This window comes from Rhea americana, unplaced genomic scaffold (assembly GCF_003343005.1).
Source record: "Rhea americana isolate MKP2758 unplaced genomic scaffold, rheAme1 scaffold_12, whole genome shotgun sequence".
NCBI classification, from domain to species: domain Eukaryota; kingdom Metazoa; phylum Chordata; class Aves; order Rheiformes; family Rheidae; genus Rhea; species Rhea americana.
The window spans coordinates 815824-838667 of NW_028185261.1; the positions used below are offsets into that span (position 1 = coordinate 815824).

General features: G+C 34.3%; 2 protein-coding genes across 2 annotated transcripts in view; one reads left to right on the forward strand and one right to left on the reverse strand.

The window, feature by feature from the left end:
- The first annotated feature begins 49 nt into the window (after window positions 1-49).
- OSGEPL1 (O-sialoglycoprotein endopeptidase like 1) lies at window positions 50-6578 on the forward strand. Its single transcript, XM_085321593.1, has 7 exons — window positions 50-807; window positions 1484-1871; window positions 2747-2951; window positions 3035-3183; window positions 3781-3911; window positions 4055-4126; window positions 4630-6578. Exons 1-7 carry the CDS (start codon window positions 596-598, stop codon window positions 4706-4708), a joined length of 1236 nt encoding a protein of 411 aa, XP_085177719.1. The 5' UTR covers window positions 50-595; the 3' UTR covers window positions 4709-6578.
- The window catches only part of ANKAR (ankyrin and armadillo repeat containing), a 25791-nt gene continuing 9071 nt past the window's right edge, over window positions 6125-22844 (reverse strand). The window contains exons 7-22 of the mRNA XM_085321097.1: window positions 21789-21990; window positions 20821-21029; window positions 19449-19553; window positions 17855-18099; window positions 17548-17716; window positions 16411-16652; window positions 16067-16220; window positions 15815-15976; window positions 15054-15160; window positions 13147-13269; window positions 11894-12052; window positions 11178-11295; window positions 10388-10497; window positions 8867-9063; window positions 6894-6940; window positions 6125-6408 (exon numbers count right to left, since the gene is read on the reverse strand). Of these exons, the coding sequence (XP_085177223.1) occupies window positions 6125-6408; window positions 6894-6940; window positions 8867-9063; window positions 10388-10497; window positions 11178-11295; window positions 11894-12052; window positions 13147-13269; window positions 15054-15160; window positions 15815-15976; window positions 16067-16220; window positions 16411-16652; window positions 17548-17716; window positions 17855-18099; window positions 19449-19553; window positions 20821-21029; window positions 21789-21990 (2633 nt within the window). The remainder of the gene's footprint in view (window positions 6409-6893; window positions 6941-8866; window positions 9064-10387; window positions 10498-11177; window positions 11296-11893; window positions 12053-13146; window positions 13270-15053; window positions 15161-15814; window positions 15977-16066; window positions 16221-16410; window positions 16653-17547; window positions 17717-17854; window positions 18100-19448; window positions 19554-20820; window positions 21030-21788; window positions 21991-22844) is intronic.

Below are 22844 nucleotides of genomic sequence, written 5' to 3' on the forward strand. Positions count from 1 at the left end.
CGGCGGGCGGTGCGGCGGGTGTCGCTTCCGCAGGGCGCGGGGCAGCGGGGCAGCGGGCGGGAGCGAGGAAGCTGCGGTACATTTAAAAACCCAGACTTCTAGAGAATTAAATACGCGTATGGCATGTTTTACCTAAACATTGCAAATTCATTACCTGTCATATATCTGAAAGAGAATATGCCTGACAGTCCCTCAGTAATAGTTAAGCGAGTAGGCAGAGAAAACTGGGGCGGCCCCGGTTCGCGGCGCTGGACCGGCCGCTGTGTCCGGCTCCGGCACCGAGACACCTCCGTACGCGGGGGCCTGCTGGGAGGAGGTGAGAGAAGATGGGAGAGGCTGGCAGCCAGCAAAATGCAGCTGGGGTTTTTATCACCTCTGYGCTGCTGGGTGCAACAAGTGAATAGTATGTAAACCACCTTTGAAGTAATGGATTAAAGTAATTCTCGGTAAATTGCAATCTGGGTGGATATTGCTCATATCTCAGTGATTGCTGGTTACTGGCCTTGGTCAAAAGACCTTTGTAAAACACGAATTCTGAAGAGATGGTCTCTGTGCAGTTCCTTTCTAGATGTAACTACAAGACAGATTTTTGACAATGAACAGCATCACCAAAAGCCTTTTGAAATCAATTAAACATGGCCAGGCTGCGTGGCTAAGAAGCAACTCTACTCACGTGGGAAAACCGTGTCTTCCGAAACTAGTTCTGGGAATAGAAACAAGCTGCGATGATACTGGTGCTGCTGTGGTGGATGATGCTGGCAATATTCTAGGAGAAGCACTGCACTGTCAGAAGGAAGTCCATTTGAAGTAAGAACATACTGCTCTCAGTGTTTTATTATGTAACTAATTACATATGCTTACTGATGATTTTATTCTTGTTCTTGCTCGTAACATTGTTAACACAAAACTCTTCTCCTCCAAAGTGCTTGATATGAAGTGTGTGGGTGTAAGGACTATCTTTTGGCCCAATACACATTTTTCTTATGRTTCTAGTAAGAGTGAGGGTAAAGAGTTTCCTCTAGTGTTTTCTTTCCCCCCCAAAAGACRTTATTTAACTTGATTATTTAGCCTAATTAAACATCAAATTATTATTAGTTATAACCCAGATTAGATAGATAGACTAAATGTCTCCAGTGTTATGAGAAAATTAATGAAAATAGGCACTAGCGGCTAAATACCTGAATTAACAGTTAAGGGTCAGTGATTCTGAATGTTCAGTTCAGTGATTCTGAATGTTCAGTTACCAAAATTGTTTTGCCACCGTGTTTGGTTGCCTTTAAGGGGAATATATCAAACTTGAGCAAGTAAAATGCTTTTCTGGCTTCCCAGTGAAAATGATGATTTCTTCAGTACGTAGGTGTCCTTTACTTTACACAAAGCATCAGAGAATGTTTTAGGGAAAGACGCAAGAAGTAAATTTGCTTTTTCTGTGATTGTCTGTTATGAAATACAAATTGTATTATAATTTTTTGTTTTTAACTAGAACAGGTGGGATAATTCCTCTGGTGGCACAGCAACTTCACAGAGAAAACATTGAGCAAATAGTAAAAGAAGCGCTTAGCATCAGCGGAGTTTCTGTAAATGAACTTGCTGCTATTGCAACTACAGTAAAACCAGGACTTGCGTTAAGTCTTGGAGTGGGACTGAAATACAGCTTAAAATTGGTGAACGAGTATAAGAAGCCTTTCATACCCATTCATCACATGGAGGCTCACGCACTTACMATTAGACTGACAAATCAAGTGGAATTTCCTTTCTTAGTTCTTTTGCTGTCTGGAGGTCACTGCATTTTGGCAGTAGCACAAGGAGTTTCAGATTTCCTTCTGCTTGGACAGTCAATAGATATAGCACCAGGTGACATGTTGGACAAGGTAATACTTCYATGCATACATCAATCTACTTGTTACTGTAATTATACTACAGAGTAGCAGTATTGACATCAGGCTGAAGACAGTAATAAAAAGCAACATGAGCTTTAGTTAATGCTTTTTGCATATATTGAAACAGCATAGATTTAASAGCCAAGAGGCTGTTAAAAATCTATGCATTTTAGAGCATCAGTAGTAATTATACCTATTAATTATATTTTAACAAATAGATAAATTAGACAACCGAARTTATGTTGGAATTAGGTATTCATTGTACAAATGAGTAGTACTAACATGAGAATATCAATAATATTTAAAACATACTGTCTAATTTGAAACAATACATATTAAAATCCTTGTGTTACTGGTTTTATTGTGCAGTTTAAAAAGGTTGGTTTGGCCYTCAGAATCCAACTTTTCTGAGTCACTGAGTGCAGTCTGTAAAATTGGCCACTTTCAATTATTTTCAAACACAAGCCGAGTTTTTAAACGTATGTTAAAGAAAAGGGTGGAGTGGAAAAGAGAAGTGTTATCAAATCAACTTTGTTTTTATTTACCYGATAATACAATATGGCTGCCCACATCTGTTTCCCAGAGCAGAAACACTGATCAAACTGTTTTTTGCAAAATTTGCTGACTCTCACATTTGCCTACGTCGTTCTAGAGTTGCATTTCTAGTTGCGCTAGCAAAACRATCCACTACATTACCATCCCACCAAGCCTTGCCCTTATTGTGCCCCATTTGTACTTTCATGGTAGGAACATTGGATTTTGTGATGTGTCTCTACTTTAACTCCACTAACTTCAATACAGTGATGCAGTCACAGGAGTAATTAGTTAGGCTCTTAATTTTGAGTCTGCTATTATTTCCTCCTCAGGTGGCAAGAAGGCTCTCCTTAAGCAAACACCCAGAGTGCCACAGCATGGCTGGGGGGAAGGCTATAGAGCACTTGGCTCAGACTGGAAACCGGCAGCGTTACGCATTCAGAGTTCCCATGCAACATTACCGTAACTGTGATTTTTCTTTCTCTGGACTTCAGAATCTTGTAAATAAAGTAATTATACAAAAAGAAAAAGAAGAAGGTATTTTTAAACAAAGTCAGGTATAAACTGTACTCTTGATGAGCTACACACAGGAAAACCCATTAGWCATACATTTTTTACAGGTCTTCAGGAAGGAGAGCTGCTGTCTTGTGTTAAAGATATTGCTGCTGCTGCACAGCACGCAGTGGCTGTTCATATTATCAAGCGGACGTATCGAGCCATGCTGTTCTGCATAAAACATAGCATATTATCACCAAAAAATGCAACTTTGGTGGGTATACATTATTTTCTTCTTGTTTATGTGAATGGAATTCTCAATTTTATATTTTGCTGTATAATACCACTTGAAGGTGCAGGTGCCTTTTGGTACTTTCTCCCTYGACAGAGCTATTTCAAAATAAAAAATTGTACTTAATTATATCTTAAGTATAGTTACTGAATTAAGTGTACATTGTGCATAAACACTAATGTTGTGGTGTTAAATTAATACTAAAATTACTTTTAAGACTTTTTCGTTATTTAAAGCCTACAACTATGTAGATTGTATTTAGATATGTGGCATGTTCTTATGGACACACTTTTTACTCCCAAGGACTTCAAAGCACTTTTAAAATAAAATTTAGTGTGCTCTGTAAATTAGGAGGARGACTAGTAGCATCACCTTCCACCACTGTACAGCTCCTTCTGGAATGAAACGCACTACTTGTTTCAGTGAACACAGCACACTAAAGCAGCTAAGGCAAGAGTAGAAAAAAATAATGTTTCTAACAGCAATTRCATAAGGAATTTATAGGTTTTACAATTTTTTTACTAAAAGCTCTTCTTCCTTACTTTTGTTATGCCTTTTTGTTTTTAAAATTGGTGTCAGGTTGTGTCAGGAGGAGTTGCAAGTAATCAGTATATCCGAAAAGGTCTGCAGATTTTGGCGGATGCAAATGGTTTTGCTTTTCTGTGTCCTCCTCCAAGACTCTGCACTGATAATGGTGTCATGATTGCATGGTAAGGACTGTTTTTCTTAACRTGTATTTCTATGGCATTCTTTAAAACTTAACATCAGAGTGAAAAATTTGCTGTAACTGAGCCCATGTTTGTGTTCAGATAAGTTATGGTGTGCATTTTCATGTAATTGCTTTTTGGCTTAGGAATGGCATTGAAAGGTTACGTGCAGGACTTGGTGTTTTACACYGTACTGATGGCATCCGCTATGAAGCAAAGTAAGTGGCTAAATTCATTTACAGACYTTTTCTTTGCTTTTTCACTGTAGTCAATAAAAATGTAAGACAAGGYAGACTAAAAGACTAACACAAGCTGATGTAGAATGTCTTCACATTGCGTATGACCAGTAAGATAGTCTTGGAATGTCTCAGGACAAGAATTTTGTTTATCATTTTCACATGAAAAAATGATAAAAAGTACTGTTCTTAAAGAGGAACTTGTTATATATGTCTTGTCTATGAATAAAACCTTCACGAAGAATTTTTTGCTGTAAGCTATGCCTCCTTTAGGATTCTCACTAAAAACGTAACTATGAACTTCTAGTGTGTCTTGCATTCATCAGTGAGATGCAAGATAAATTACCAACTGATACAGAAATCTAAATAAAATGATTTCCAAAAAGACAAGGTTGAAGTCACTGCTGTTTTTCCTAAGTTGTCCTCCTMCTGCAGCAAAATTATGTTTTTAAAAAAAACAGATAACAAGTATTACTGTTTTCTAGCGCTGCCCTTGGCATTGATATCTCAAAAAGAGTTGAAGAAGATTCCATCAAGGTGCCAAGACTAAAAATGAAGATTTGATGGTTGGCATCAAGTTTAGTAGTAACTAAATAAATCTAATTACAAATTCTTTAGTAAGAACTGTTTGAATGCTGTTACATTTACTATCAATACTTGGTTTACAGTTGTTAAAATCACGTCATAGAAATAAATGCTATATAATATCACCAAAATGTTTCAAGATGCTGTTCCACAAATGCATAGGTCCTAGGTATCAAAACATGAAATTAAAAATGCATTTTCTAATTAATATAAATTTACACTAATCAAAATGTCTTAGTGGTTTACACTTACTTGTACATTTATCATTCACATTATACATAAAAAAAATCATACCTTCTGTGATTAAAAAGCTAGAGAAAGTAAATAAGAGCAAGGATAGATTTTCATAAGGGTCCCAATGTCTTGGCTTTGCAAATACAGTTGAATTCCAACAGTACCTACTTTTCTTCTCATTTAAGAAGCCCTTTCTAATTAAACACAGCCTTAGAATTTTGGAGTACATGGCTACTAATGCTGTTTRATTTCCTCCTTTTCTAAAGCAGCTCAGTATAACTATTAACACTGTAAATGGGGATATCAGGGTGCAAGTTTTGCGTTTTGATGTGAATTATGGGTTACTGTTATTGTGCCTTTTGACAATCACTAGTAGATACATTRTTCATTGCACTGGTGATTACTGGAACATGTATTAAGCACCTCTTAGTTCTAGATGACAATTAACAAAATGTTTTAATATTTAACACATTTTTAAAGTTACCTCTATTTAAATATAACAAAAATAATTGGGATATCTGAGACAGACAGAAGATGAAGTTTTTCTGTGGTAAAGGTGGCAATGTTTGGACCGGATTGTTTTTTTCTTTTCGTTTTTTTGAGCTTCAGTGCAAGATTTAACACAAATTAACAAGTTACATGCATTAATTTTACCAGTATTTTTTTGAAGAAGGTAAGATCCCTCATTAAACAGAAGGTGGTATTTGAAGAATACTTACTCAGTTTTCACAGTTTGTAGCAGTGTTCTAGGAGGCATATTTTTGTATAGTTTTATGGGATTTTAACTATAATAGCTGCTGTGATCTAAGGTGTCTGTAARCGTTGACATATTTGCCATAAAATAGGTTCAGACACTCTCCTAGGTTATTTCCCTAATTTCTCCATATGAAATGTTCAGAGACCTCTTTTAGAGGGATAGAGTGCACTGCTTGATTTAAGCTTCTACTTAAACTCTCTAAACCTGTTAAGTCCTCTTTGACTACTTCACAGTTGTAGATTTTTAATGCATTTATTCTTTAGCACTGTTGCTCTTTTTAATGTATTCACAGAGAGTCTTCCTCTATCTAATACAGTCTCAAGAACTGAGATTTCACAAAACACRTTTTGTGAAATAACTGATACAAGAAGCTTTGTAAATACAAGTAACAGAACATTGCATAATTATATTAAGAGCTTTTCAACTCCATTATTGACACAGGACTTGAACTTTTCTCCTGGTACAGTGGCTGAAATCTTACTAAGGTTAACAATTCTTGGTCTTGAAACTTTTGTGATGTCTGAAGAAACTGCATATGTAAATGAATATATTCTAGAAGTTTGTCTACGGAACATATTTGCTCTTCTGAGTTTTCCCCTTAGGTGAACAGGGGTAGATATCAAAAGCAGTGAATCCTTAGGTTGACACTTAGCCCAGGGATGTCTTCCTGTACAACTCCACAGCCTCTCTGAAAAATATAGTAAATTATTTTGTTAGAATTTGTGTCATATGTAATAGATCGCAACTGTGTTCTGAACAGCAAAAGCTACAAGTTTGAGACTTCTTGGAAAAAACCCCCCACAAATGACTTCAAACTGAAGTTGTGTATGACCTAAATAAAAGTATTTTACATCTGCAGTCATGACTTTTGACCTTTTTGAATGTACCCATCATCTTCATTGTTTAGCAAAATTAGGAAAATGGCTTTCTTTAATACAGTAGTTAAATTTTGCCACYTACAGTTTCTTGAGTAGGAAACTGTATTTAGTACAAACTGGTACTCGTTTGCTGTGTAGGGAAGAAATAAAAGTTTTAAGTTTATGACCAACATACATCTCGTGGCTGTAGAAAATACAAACTGATTCTGGAGTTGCTTTTCACAGCCTTACTTTGCAGATGCACCAGTAAACTCTTACCTGACTGCTACTGAAAGTGAGCTGAGAAATAACATACCTCTAGAGTAAGCTGGAACTGCAGGTGGTCCTCCATTTATCATCAAACTGCAAGTAGAAGAATGACATCTTCAGAATGAGTATTTTAAAGTACTCAACACATTCTTGTACTAGTGAAATGGAGTCTTTCAGCCTTTATTTCAGCTTTCCTTATACACTTTTATTAGGAAACTTKTTCAGATTTTTCATAGTTTAAAAATGTAAACTTGTTTTATATTAAAACAAAACAAGCCTGTTTTGTTTCTATCTATATAACTACTAAGAATAGTTGGCATTTGGGGGCAAGGTTCTAGGTAGATGAAGGTTACTCAGTGCAGCACTTGCTTGCTTGACCATTGACCACAGCCCCTGACCATTACTTCCAAGAGGAACTCGTTCCTACATATTTACTGATATTAAGCAGGACCTTATTCCAGGAGCGTTTCTGGTATTGCAAGATAATAAAATCTTGTCTGAACTACTGAAGTGAAGTGGCAAATATCATTGACTTCACTGGGTCTATATGTAATTCAGAAGGTAAAGGGGAAGTAATGCAATAGGAAAGCATTTCTCTCAAATGTTTGTGTCTAAACCATGCATTCAATAATTACTTGGCAAAAATAAGAAGAATTTCTGATAAATAACTGTGATATGATAAATGTGTGATTGAACTTAAATGCACAAAACCAAATGCTGGCACTATACCTTTTTGTTTTCAAGTTTTAAAATTTTTTCAAAATTTGAAATTACAGCCAATGTTTTATCATTTATGACTAATAAGACTGTTCAGAATTTGCAGTTACATATCATATATTACACTCCTGTGAGCGCAGCAACAGTTGATGAAAAACAACTTCTGTTAAGGAGGGCACAGCACTTCTGAGAAATCCAGCTTTTTTAAGCCATTCACCCATACACTTGCACACATCTTTAAAATCTTAAGGTTTTATTAAAAAGAAAAGGAATCTCTGTATACCCTAAGGAAAAGTCACAATAAAATTCACTGTTTAAAAATTATATTCTTAACATTTTCCTTCACTATGACACTAATCTTATTTTTACATGCTTTTTTTTTTTTTTTTTTAACACTGGTTTGCACATCCATGGACTACTACAATCTTTTCATCTTACATTTTCCTCAGTAGTTCTGAGTAGTGAATGAATGTATTTTTAAATGTTACAGAAAAATGGAGCATAATGAATAAGAGTAGGGTTTTTCTTTAAAAAGCAGTTACCTCCAACTTCCATGGAGCAATGGCCTAAAATTTTACCAATAAATACAGTAAAAAGAAACATTAACATGTTTTGACTAGCATGGTAAAATACAGATACTACCCATGCAGAATGATTCCTTCTTCTCAGTTCATGCAAAATACGTGGCTTATGCTGAACCAGGTATTTATTTAAAAAATTCAGAGCATATTCCCTAGCTGTGAGTCCCCAAAGAACTATAAGATTAAAGAAATCATATTAGTAATACAGAAATTCAATTATGTACAATTCCCAAAATATGTAACCTCTGTTTGGCTAACAGCAAGGATCCCATCAGAATTAGATTATCACTTAAAACTATGTCCCATTGACCAAATTTTCCAGAAAATTCAAAATGAAAATAGTATGCTAATATTTTAAGATTAGGAAAAATCCASACGACCTCATATGATTAGTTACAATAACATATATCACCCCTTTAAGAKGGGATGCAGAGCATAAAAGTAGTATTTGGTATTTAAGGAACATGTTCATAAAATTGGTTTTATATATGCCTACAGATACATCTGTGTATTTACAAATACAAGTTGGCTATATCAAAAACTTGCATTTACAAAGATCATATTGCATGAATCACTACTTTGTGATCATGCATGAAAACACGTTTTTCCACAACAATCTCCTTAATATGCCCTTAAAATAATGTAAAAATACAGTTTTAGGATGTTTATAATTCATTATTTAACTTTRGTAAAACACCAGTAAAAGTACAGGAGACAGTACCTTAGAGAAGGCAGTCCYGCTCGTCTTTCTCGTTGGAACTCATTTACAAAATCCTGGTTTATTCGTGCATCTCTGCTGAGGTTGTTCATTAGGCGGCTAAACTGCTTTGGTTTGTTCCTGCACTCTACCAAGAGATGGCGGTAYGCAGTCTGGTTAAATGTTAAGTATCCCAGTGCAGTGGCAGAGGCCATGCAAACCTAGAAGAAAAACTGTTCTCATCCTTAGGTTACACGATATTCTTCTCAGTAAACAAAGAGACCATTTTATCAAAACAAAGCAGGTGAACACCAGCAGATCTCCACTCACCCAACAGAATTCCAAAACATGGATTAAAAAGACAATAGCATGAATGAAAAAGTAAAAAACCATTCCTGTTGAATGAACATAAATTTGGTTCTATTTTCAACTGAAAAGCTGCTCTACTTTGCAGATCCTCCTATTACTTGGTGCAATTTACTGCACCAAAAGAAAGACTGAAGCTCCTGTACCCACCTGTAGCTGAAAACAATGAATATTTGTAGAGAGATGGGAAAGAGTACAAGATTTGTCACCACRTGTCACACAAATTAAAATGAAGCTCTTCAATAGCCGATTTTTTCACGCCATTATTTAGTCAATTGTTAACATTATTACTTCACTGTCTCCCTATACCACTTATAACATATACTACCAAAGAGACGTGTAATAGAAGACAGTCAGCTAAACCACCATATGCTAGTTTAAGACACCCCAGGCTAGTCATATTCAACCTACAAGTGCTGTAAGAAGCACTGTTGGTAATTAATCAATTCTTTACTGAATGAATGTTGAACCACATAGCACTGGAGATTATCTGCTATTACCACTGCTGTTTTGATAGGACAGCAAAACGTAAAGCTTTGATCATGGTAGTAAATATGCTATGGTCTTTTGCTGGGTTCTTCTCCCAATACATGACCCATTTATTGAAAACAAAAAACTRAATCCTACCTCCATATGGAATTTGTAAACTTACATGATAAGGTAGACTACACCTGCTTAAGTTTTACARAGATAAGACTAACTTTTGATTATTGAACAACAGACTAGACAAAAATTTAGAGAAAGATGCACAGATAAAGCTCTGATGGACTTAAAATCCATAGAACATATGGGAAGCATGTTCAACAGCCTACAAAAATCAAGACAAACATGCCCTCTATACTAACTAAAATCAAAACGGTAAATCTTTACTACATCTGGTAATTCAGTATCACTGTTATTCAGAAGCACTGCTTTCAAGTCAACAGGAGTCTTCATGGGCTGGATCTGATGGATAGCTGACATGCACTGAAACATTTAGTTGAAAAATTGGCCTCTTCTGAATTCCCAATTTCAACAAAGATAAGAAACCATCAATTGCTATTTAATTATCCTACTTCATCATTTTTTTCCGAAATACTCCTGTTAGCCTGAGCTGTACTGTCAAGCCAGCTGTGCAAGTTAAATTTAACACAGAGCAAAAACAGAAACAACACAAATGTTTCTTTTCTAGCATTTTACCTCTTCGTCATCTGAGTACAGATGATAACAAAGACGCTGGATAGTTCCTAATGTAGTAATTGCTTCTGGAATTCCTGCCCTTGTATGAGCCAAGCTGGCCAATAACTTCCCTAGAAATGAGACATGAGAAGCGTACAAATGAACTGTAAGCATATTAAACCTCCTCCATAATCTTAACGATATATATCAATACTCTTTCTGAAACAACTTCAGAAACTATTAATTGGTTGTATATCAACAAACTTGCCACCATTATTTCTACTCAAACTCTCAGCAATTTTTAAATGTAAAATACTGTATTTCTTTAAGAAATCTGCCTTAGGAAGAAGAAAAATCATTCTATACCTATCAATACTACTTTTATTCTTTAAAACTCCAATTTTTTTTAACAAGCTGTTGAAATCCTTACTTTCATTTTTCATTACTAAAATAAAACCTTCCCCTCGTCCCCCCATTAAAGTTCTTTTTAAGATGAATTAGGTCTTTATTTCTCCACATTTCCCCAGGAGATGGAGTAGCAGCTATACAGAGGCTGGTTCCACTTTATATTACAGTATAAAATGTTAATGGTTGTTTGCATCAGAAGTGGTAACTTTTTTTTTTTTTAAAAAAAAAAAGCTTCAAACAAGTAATCTGGGCACGCTGTAATTTGATTTTGCATCTAACATTGCACATGTTTAATTATCATATTTTTTACTACATTATGTTAGAGGAAAAAATAGTCCTTGGAAAATGCATGCTTAATTTTTGCTGCTATAAAAATAAGCTGTTCATTTTCTCTATTTCCTACCTGTAAGAATAAGAGTAGCTGTGTTCTCAGAACTTAGCAGTTCAACTAACGTAGTAACACCTCTAGCAGACAAAGTAACCTGATCAACATCCACTATGACTCTGGCTAATACAACAATCTGAAATCAAAAGACATCTTGATGTAGATAAGCCTCATACTTCCTTATCCTTCTTTTTATTATTGGAAAAACAATTATAAATGCTGCTCTAAATTTAATCACAGGCAATGTGATACATTCATAACCAATACCAACTGTGAGAAAGAATTGGTTTAACTATAGATGCAAGAGTGCAAAACAAACAATACAGTACTTTAAGTTTTAGCTAGCTAACATATAATGCCCTCAAGTAATACTGTTTTTTGCTTACTTCACATCATACTACTTTATTAGAAGAATTAAAATATTATGTAATACTAAATTAAAAMACAAAAAGAATGCTGCATGCTTTAAGGCAAAAATCTTATTTTCTAGATGAGTGAAGGGTACAGAATAAGTCAACATGGTGTAATAAGCTTGAAAAAAGTACTGTATGAAATGTTCTTTAAATAGTTCATTGCAGATACTCAAAAACTTATTACTATATGATCATATATGATTACACAAAGGYACCTAGGCTTCTATAAACCATATACATGAACATAACATTACCCAGAAATCTTTTTCAGGTTTCAAATATCTAAAGCCTGTGCTTTGAGAATAGYCCCTAATCTCATACCTGAAATGCTGCCAATGCTTTATCTGTCTCAATTTCTGACTGCAGGAAAGGTTCAAATACAGATATTGTAATTGCTCCACTCTCCAGGATCCGGAGTTGTTGGACACAGTTATTGTATGCAAAAAGGGCTAAGGCATATGCTGCTCGTAAACAAATATCCTTAAAGTAAAAAGTCAGAAAATCATATAAATTTGTATTTCATACTATCAACCCCTACTCCTCCCTGCACTATCTGTGGCTTGYTAGGTATGCTAGAATAGTTACTACCCCTGCATTCTAGCCTATCAAACACACATCTCTTCTTACTACTCCACTTACGTTATTTTTAAGTATTTATAGAAATGTATTCCAGACAAAAGCCTTCAGAGAYTGAAAAACAATAAAGTATGAACACTTAACATGAAGGAACATTTATTACTTAGAGTAAAAAACCTTCCTTTGAAATACAGCAAAACTAAGTAGTAAAACAAGTAAACCTAAAACTAAAATCTAAAAAATTTATAAGAAAAACAAATAATCCTACCAAAGGATTACCAAAGTGTACCCACTACAACTTTTGTTGTGACAAGGATGGGGGGCAAGGGAAAAAAAAATAAAAAAGAAAAAAGGGAAAAAAAAGAGCTAGGATAGCTGATGCTGTGCAGCAGAAAGTTTTGAGAATGACAGCTCTTGGTTTGCTTTTTCCTCTGTGCTAAAATTACACCAGACRTGTGCCTGCCCAGCTCCTGACACTGCATACTCCAACACTGGACAATGCCATTAGTAGGTACAGTGATCATGTCCAGTGTTTTCTTTAATTCCTGTACAGRTGGACTGGTTCAAGGGACTGTGAGGGCAGCCAGCTCATAAGGAATCTTGCAGCAGAAATATCTTTAAAGGAAATGCTTTTCTGTAAAACTCAYTCTAGAAATGGGGGTTTTATCCGCCTGAACTTAAGGTTTAGTTGCCATAWCTGCAGTATGTGCCTAGACTGTAACAGCATTTATGTCTTTAAATCTCCTGAAAATGTATCAGACTAGTGTAAATTTTTTACCTAAAAAAAGTCCAAATCTAAATGAACAATTTCATTATCAAAAARTARTAGTCCAGTTAAAGATGAGACAGTTTTGATTATGGCTAACATGAAAARGTTTCATACAGAAAGTACAAGCAGCTATTGTATAGTAAACTTCGTGCATGTTAAACTTGCTGTGGCATTATGAAAGGAATATTCTTGCTCTTAAATTGATAGTTATTTTATAGAAAAAACATACCTTATTTTGTACGTGAAGAAGTTCAAGAACATCAGAGTAAACAAAACCCTCTTCCTCTTGTAACACCTCCTGTAACTTACGGTTTCTTAAAACAATACAAGCCAAGGAATATGCAACTTCAGCCTAAACATTATGAAAAAAGCAGTTACTCCGCACAACTAAATAAAGACATTTTACAGGAAATAATCATTTATCTTTTCTATTGAAGTGTGTATGCATCCAAACACGGAAGTTSTCATATTGGAACAAATCATTAGTTCTTCTAGCACAGGAAGAARTAAGACTTCACTATTTGAAAAATATGGAAAATGAAAAACATGAAGCTGTAATTTACTCTGTTGCACAAAATTTTAACTGTGTTTTGGGAGGAGAAAGTGAAGCTAAAGAGGAAAGTATGATAGATACATTGAAAATAATAGAAAATAGAAAAATGGTAAGCCTAGCAATCTATCCTTGTAAMAAGGACAATTAATGTAACCGAGAGGCAATAGGCAACAACGTTAGATAAAAGAATACATTTACATAACTTACAATAATTCACAGTACAATATTAGAGGCTAAGGATTTAGCAAGTTTTAAAGTATTAGCTATTTATCCAGGTAATGAAAAGGTAACAATCTTATGTTACAAAACATAAGATTCATAAAACACATGTTTGAAAACACTAAAAATCTCTTCATTTCTGTGAACTGGAGAAATCAGAAAAAGGATTCCCCCAATGGTCAGATAACTACTTAAATGCCCACTAATGGACTTCCTGCATTTTCTTCCAAAGAATTCATGACTACTTACTGTTTTAGTATGTCAGAGAATACATATTTCTGCTACAATTCCATAAATTAATGGCTATGTTCCTAACCTCAAATCACAATCTTTGTTCCATGTAATATGAAAACAGATAATCCTTGTAGTATATACATATACACTACAAGAATTATCAGGTATGTGTGGGTGTATATATATATATAAAAAAAAATATATAAAAAATATATATATTTTTACGTATGTATTTTAAAATACAGATATGATGTATAAAATTTTATTTACACCTACATATAAACAGATAAATGTAATATTGCCCTCATTACTCTGTAGAGATGCCTAAATTTTATTTTCTGATTTAATAMATTTTATCTATGCACTAGGATTAAAATAAACTTTCTTTTAACTCTTGAAGATATTGATAACAGACCCACTGACACAAGACTACACTTTTGTACATTACCAGATTCAAAAGTTCTAAAGCTTTTCCTTATCAGAGCTTTGTCGATGTTAAAAATTCACATTATTCCAAACTGGATAATATTAAGGAATAGAAGGAGAATATTACGTGATCTCACAGGATCACATTAGCAAAYAGATTTGGTCCCATTTACTTAACATATGTTAAAGGTGTTTAACACATCTGTTACCTATTATTCCATACACAATTCTTTAAAGAGCTAGATTATGAGTTACTACAGAGTAATATCACATTCAYGAGCAATTATTTCGGGGAAAAACAACAACCAACATGTACCTACCATGCTCAGGAGAAACACACAAATAAGAGAATCATCCCACCATATCTTTAAGTTTCACGTTATTTTCTGTTTATAGACAAATATATACATATGTATGTATTCTTCAGTTCCTCCTAAAATTCAATCCTCCATATAATTAAAAATAAAACCASCCACTATTTACAACAACTATTTGTAAAATCAAGATTGACTACAAAATGGCTTTTTAGATAACTTTTCAGTAGTTGATTTTTTAAGGTGTTTTACATTTTTCCTTTCTGTCCCACTTCTGACTACACTGCAGAAAAGAAGTATTCTTAGAAACTTACGCTCTACCAGAGAAGGAAGACGCAAACACAAACATACACAAACATACAAATACACATGAAATTTCTTACTCCACACCTTTATCTGAAGTGAACTGTGATGTTTTAGCATATGCACTAGGATTGGTAAGGCCTGTTCCTCCAATATGCTTTTTTGGCTGACAGGATTGTTTGTATGAGCCTCACCTGTAAGAGTTCACATAAAATATTTCTTACATAAGGAATTTGTGCATGTGGTGAAGAGAACAGAAACAAGGATACCAAATTTATACATGGGTGTATGTACACTACAGTATATATTAGTATGCATACATTAGTGTATACATATTGACAAATGATATGTAAAACACACATGTATACAATATATATTAGAAGCAAACTATCTAAGTATACATGAACCATCTTCTTTATGCCTGAAGAATTTTAAAGCTCAGACTATTAAAAGGCRTAACTAATGAAGGTATGCCTTTAAATACCTAGGCAAGAGGTTTCAAATACATCAGGAAGTCATGGCAATTTACTGCTGTATATCAGCAGACAAGAAGCAGCATTAGAGACTGTTGAGAAAAAAATATGGTGTCTGTCTAAGTGTGATAAGGTAGTCACATTTACACCTCAATAACATTGTACAGACAACTTTTTGTGGACATGCTATGGGTTCCAAATTTATCATAAGTGGATAAGAGTGTCATCTATGGCATCATATATTCAGTGACACACAATGGTTCCRCTATATACTGTACAAAAGAAAATACAATCTGTAATTGATACAGCTTTTTAGTCCATTTTTCTATTCAGAATCTTTTGCTTCAACAAACAAATTCAACAGATTCTACAAACCAACGCATATGGTCCCCAGGGCTCTGATGACATTCAGGAGTGTTCCCTCTGCTATTTTTGCATTTCTCAACAGCCAGACTAAAGGGCTGATTCCACTTCCTTCACATATTTGATTTTGATGATGTCTGCTCTCTTCGCAAAGAGCAACAACTGCTTCTCCTCCTTCCAACAAAAAAGTTTGAAAATTTTATCAAAGTCCTTTTTAATAAACTGCCCAGTATTTTTATAAACTTGCACAAAAAAGTAGCTTACCAACATGCTGCATTTTAGCAGATGGTGACAAAAGCATATCAGTAATTAAGTTATACCCAATCTGCTCCGCCATGAACTTTTGCTGCTTCAGTTTTTTTCCTGCCAATGCCCACAAAGCTGTTGCACCCTGCTCCTTAACTTTCAAGTGAAATGCCTGTATAGTAAGAATAAAAAAGCTTTTTTATACATAGTAGTGTTTTAAGATGTTCATATTAAAGGTCCCAACTACCTAGTCCATGAAATTAAAAGTTTTCCAAAAGTTCAAGGTAACTGCATTTTCTACACTCTTTTCTCCTGAACAAATTGATGTCAAACAATCCAATAAACACAAGAGAAATTCTTGCCTTTAAGAGCTTCAACAGATCCTTTGTTACTGATTTTTCCAGGAATGCCTTCTGCACATGAGTGTTGTTTTCACATAGTGCCTCTATAGCCGTAGCACCTTCTATCTGTACATTGATATTCCTTTTTTTTAGCAGTTTAACTAGAGGATCAATTGCCTCTGCATTTGCAATGACATCCTGCATTTTTCTATTCCCTCGAGCAAGYTCTGCAATAGCTGCAGAAGACACAGCCTGTAGTACACCTTTAAATGCAAGAAGTATTTATCAGTTAGAGGTAAGAACCAGTGCAACCATTTGTTATTTTTACATATAGAAACTCATGTAATTTAAACAGATTTGATTTCAAATAAGTGTTAGCACTGAAAGTTTTTAAATGAACTAATGCAGATCAAACAAACAAAAAAAAATCAACAAAACAGTTATTTTGCCCAGATTCCTGTTCAACRCATATCAGATCCTTATAGATTCTGAATGGCTTTCAAGTCCAAATGTTGAGGACTAGCAGATGCTCTAAAATTCTACAGTATTTACATTCAGGAACCATAATAAACTTTATTGTGGTTATAAATGCTTTGTTTTAAAGTGTGATTTTRTTTTGACTTTATATAAGATAAAAAATTTTTTTTGATTAAGTGTGGGTTTAAAGACAATACTTTTATGCTACTCACACATAAAATTTTCATTCACACAATCTTTATCAATATAATGAAAACAATGCTGATTTACCTGACAGGCAACTCCACATAACAAAATCACCCCCCCCAAAAAAAAAAAAAAAAAAGATCAAGCTATGCAGGCTGCAGCCAAGGTGGGAGCAGGACTCTTCACTTAATTATATATTTCCTTTGATGTTTCTGTATTGAAATTTAGTTTGTGAATCATTTTATACAATACATGTATACTTTGTAAATGTAAACGCTTTAAAGTATGCTGCTTAAACTAATCTGATGTGAAAAAAAATCCATATTCAATAAGGAACTGATTTAATTTTTCAATTAACTGTGGCAGCCTTTTCTCAGATCCTGTGAGCGAACAACAGACACAYTGCGATCAGTAATAAAAGTTTATGCTTTTCAAGTGTTTACAACAAGAATATGACACACACAAAAAGGAGAATATACATAGATGAATTTTTACCTGAATGTGAAGTTAGAAACTGAATAAGTAATGGGATACCCTGATGTTCCTTCACTTCCTCTTGATTACTTTTGTTCTGAATGCATAACACTCGGATACAATTTATTACATTTACCAACAAATCATCCATTTTACTTTCCAAAAGATTTACCAAAGATGGGATTCCACCCTAAAGTAGAAAAAAAAAGAGTACGTCCGTTATATGAAACTACCCAAAGAGAGAGACTATAGTATGTTTGTGTGTGAGGGCAGGCTGACAGTAGCTTTATCACTTAAGCTTAATTAATAATTCTGGATTCAGGCTTACCAGCTCTGCAATGACATTCCGGTAATTGTCCAAATGAGCAATATCATAYAAGATAACAGCACAGCGGGACTGCAATTCGGGTTCACCACAGTCCAACAAATCAACCAACACAGAAATGCCTCCAGCTTTTGCTAAAGCTTTGGAAACGGCATCATGAGTTGAAATGTTACTAAGAACACCTGAAGCCAAGCACGCAAGCTCAATATCCTGGCTTTTTAACAAATTTATTATAGGGGATATAGTGCCTGCAAAAAAACAAAGTCACATGACTTACTTTCAGTCATGACAAAAAACATCCAAAATAGTATTTATTTTCAACTGACATTCAGAATATCAGATAAATAACAGATAGGTAGAACATATCTTACCTCTAAGATTTAACCTCTCTTGAAATACAAATAAAATGTAAAACTTAATCAGACATCTGAATATATTTATAAAAACGTGTAACTTCTCCTGGAAAAAAATTTTGGAAGATATGGTTTTGGTATATCGTACACAACTACAGAATATAATGAAAAAGCCTCTGAGTTAAGCTGAGTCTTGTTCTTATTAAATACACGAGATTTTGAAACATGCAGATGCAGGCATACTACTCTGATTCTCAAGTATACTATTTTATATATACTACTTCTGTCAAAGAATGTTAACTTACAGAGAGATGCAAACAGGATGCATGCGTCAATCAGGACTATATATCCAAAACTGGTAGCCTAAAAGCATGGCTCAAATGTTAATCTAACCTAATACACCTAACTATCTCCAGTTTCAAACTTCCTCAGGAAGGTACACCTCTGCACATCTGATCACTGATTACTGTAGCTTGACAAGACTGCCACATACAAAAACTGTTAGGCTATAATCAGACCAAAGTCAAGTCTAGCCCAGCATTTTATCTCCAGCTTGTAGCTGATGTTTAGAAAAGAGAATGGGAAACGGACTGAGCTCTAACACTTTTAGTTTTCACAATACTTACAATCCACAATATGCCTGAAAAAGCATTCAACTTTGTTGCTTTTAAACTTACTGTCTGATAACTTCATTGATGCTCCGTACTGAGTTTACAGTTTCCCATGCTTATCCTTTATAAAAGGAATTTTGACATTCAGTCTTTCTGCAAAAGCCTTCGCTGTACCTATTAAAATCTTGATTCTGTACTAGCTCACTGGCTCTCCAGCTTCCGACAAGTTCAGTTTTAAAATTATTAGCAGCTTTAAGATTAGCAGCATTGTTTTTCAAAATGTTTTTTATCCAGTCTTTATATAGCTTTAGATTTAGTATACCATAGCTTAATTTTCTTTTTCTTTTTTTTCTTTTTTCTTTTTTTTTTAACTTACTCTGTTATTTTATGTTACCAGAGAGAAAATTAATCCCCAAAGTAGTTACTTAACCATTGTGATCCATATTACACATACATCAAGCAGCCATTTTAATCTGTTCTTAATAAAACAGGAATTGTTGGCTGCATTTAGCACTTTATGAAATCTTTGTGCAGTAGCACTGTTGCTAGCAACAGATGACAGTGTAGTTAATTTTAGGCCTTACCACAGTAACGTTCAAGCAAATATTAAGTATATTTGATGTACTGTATTACCTGCATCCAAAATGCACTCCCAGTAGTAATCTTTTGCTAAGCAAAGTACTTCCAAAGACCTAATGGCCATTTCTCTCCTTCTAGTATCTTCACAGTTTAACATTCCTATTTAGAATTAAAATACGTTTTACACAAAAAAAAAAAATCCACAAAACAATTATACTTTTGAATAGGAATGATAGATTCCTAGACCCTTAAAATACTGTAGTGTATTTCACCATAATGATATTCCATTGCAGCCAGATTCCTATTTCATGAAATCAATAGTAAAAATYCCATTAACGTAAACAAGTTTTCATGCCAGATATTTCTGTTGTTGGTAGGTCGAGAAGAATTTCCTTTCCCAGAACTCAAATTAAGACAAAAATTTATTGTACACTTAAAAGACAAACATACTATGACAGAAATATTCAAGTGCTATGTGTTCGTGTGAATATGTGAGTATGTAACTGCTTGTTACTGGGGGAAAAATCCTCCTCTCAAAGGCCCCCCCCCCAAAAAATCATTCTTACACAAGGCCTGCAAAAATTTTTCCTAACTGCACCATGAACTCTGAAGAATCCTCAAATGTTATTCTTCTGGCAGTAGTAGGAACAATATAGAAATATTAGCTTTTACCTTCAATCAAGCTCTTTTCATAGTCTGTACCTTGCAGTATTTAATGCAGTAAAAATAGCATATAATATCCTTTGCAAGGCCCTCTTCACAAGAAAGAGAAGCTAGCAACAGCAGTAAGTATACTTGTGACTTTACAGGGTGACAACTTTGCAGATAATATCCTTTGTTCTGTTTAAAATTGAAATTAAGTCAAAAGGATCACAATTATGSAAAACAAATGCTGCTTCCAAAAAGAGCACGCATTTCTCCAAGATGCTACTTTTTCCACTGTCAAGCTGTGTTACAGGTGTACCTTTAATACTAGAAGATATTGATCCTGAAAGCACATAACAATCACTTGAATAGCTTTATTTCACTGCATGAGATTAATTGCATACAAAAATTCAAAAACATTCTTAAGTGTTAGCCTGATAGCCTCAAAATAGTAGAAGAAATGCCTGAGAATGGAAAAAAACAGTACTTTAGTGGACAGTAGTCTTAATGAAGATGAAATCTACTATTCATGTGACAAACTTAGATTTTTAGCATGCAGAGGTTACACTTTTTCCATCAAATTCAAACGTCAAAGAGAAGAAATAACCCCAATAATACTTACGTTAAAGAGTACGTCCCTAGAGAAATTCTGATCCTGATTCACTTTGGTTTCATTACTTGTAATTTGAGGGTTATGTAATTTCAAAACTGGAGGGAAACTGCAAGTGGTTAGGTAGGAATTCTACCTATGAAATGCTTGGAGACACACTTATGTACTTACCTACAATAGTACTCCAAACTGGAAGATGTGGATTATTTATCTCTAACAGATGCTTAAGAATTTCTGTGTGAAAGTAAAGCACTGCTAAATGAATTAYATTGTTTCCTTCACTGTCAGTTTTTTTGCAGTTGGCACCAAGAGAAAACAAATACTGAAGTGTGTCTAATGCTCCAGATATGGCAGTAAGCAGTAGTGGAGTAACTTGATACCTTTAAGGCACAAGAAGACATTCTAATATAAATATACATAACTTTTTCTATGTCAAATATTGTTTAAGACATGGTTACTTAAAGAGAATTTCACAGAATTATTAAAATAATACTTTTAAATGAAATCCGAAAAGATACAAATAGGAAGCTTTTTATTCTGATATATTAATTTACCATATTTTACAAGTTTTGTCTATTCAGTTTTTATTTGCATCAGGTTGAACTGAGGCTGACAAGGAGACTTCAAGTTAGACTGACAATGCTCGATTTTCTGTCAACTCCAATGAATGTTACAAAAAACCTTTCAGTTTCTGTTGTTGGCAGATACAAAGCTGCACAGTATCATAAGGCAAAAAAAAGAAAAAAGAAAAAAAAAAAGAAAACCTTAGCACATCAGCAGGACCAAAATCCTCTCTTCTCCTTCAACTCTATTTCAACATACATTTTGATGCTACAAGTTAGACATCAACACTTTCAGATAAGTTATTTTACTTTCATATGGACATATATAATTGATATTTCCAGCCTAAAGAACAAGAAATGATAAAACTCTGTCCTTCAAGGCAGCTAAACTTTTAATTGTAGATAACACTGGTGGATCTGCCTCCATACATTTAAGGATAGTGCTGAAAACATTATGTCATCCTTATTTTGTAAGTTTTTTTCCCCTCTTCTCAATCTCAACTTTTTTCTCTTAACATTTTTTTAAACAATGACTTTTTTAATACTGCATTACTGAAAACACTTTTAGTAACTTACTCAGCTGTTGTTTCAGTCTCTAGTAGATTAGGGTCTTTTCTGCAGAGAACTGTGATACAAGCAATATTATCATAGAATGCTGCATAATGGACAGCCAGCCATCCTCGATGATCAGACACTTTATAATCTGCCTTCATGGCAAGGAGACAGTTAAGTGTTTCAATAGATCCACACTGAGCTGCTAAGTGTAAGGCAGTAGGACCTAGAACTAATATATGAGAAAAATCTCACATGCTGACCTAAATAAGCAAATGATTTAAAGTATCTGTGTGTATAAGGGTATTTTCATTATATGTGCAGAAACAGCTTATATAAACAACTGATAAAAGCTGTTAGTTCAGTAATAGCACAGTCAGCTTTTCTCAACATACAAAACTAAAATGTCCCATCTTCCATATTACAGTATATATATTTTGGAAAATTTTGTTTTTACAGTCTCCAAAAACTTGTATTATAGTCTTCTTGATTTAAATGTGAATACTTTTTTCCCTTTTCCTTTGTGTTCCCTATAGAGCAAGGGTAATAGGTAACTTACCAGACTTTTCATAAGTCTGCACACTTCTTTTTCCTGAAAATAAACATACAGTATACAATTAGAAACAATACTATCACTCTGAAGACCTGGCAATGCCAACATTTGTAAGGATGAACAGTAGTTACTGCTAAATAATAAGCTCCAGAAGTATAGAATTCATTCAGTTGCGAAAGAAAATATCCCCCTTGTGATGGGATTATGTTCTATTCCATCACCACTTCCTTTTGAAAAGAAACATAAAAAGGAGAGAGTCACCCTCTAAAATGGCAACTCAGAACTAACCAAGATCACTGGCATCAACAACTCACTCTAAAAAGTGGAAAGAAAACGTAGCACAGCACAGCAGGCAGTTTGAAATAAGTTAGGGGGAAAAAAAAAAATCACATTACGTATATTAGCTACAGACATATGTATTTTTAAACACAAAGATATCAAATATCAAGCTATTCAGGGATCTAAGAGTCTTCACTTACCTCTAAATAAGCAGACAGTAAACCAATAAGGTAAAAAAAAAAAAAATC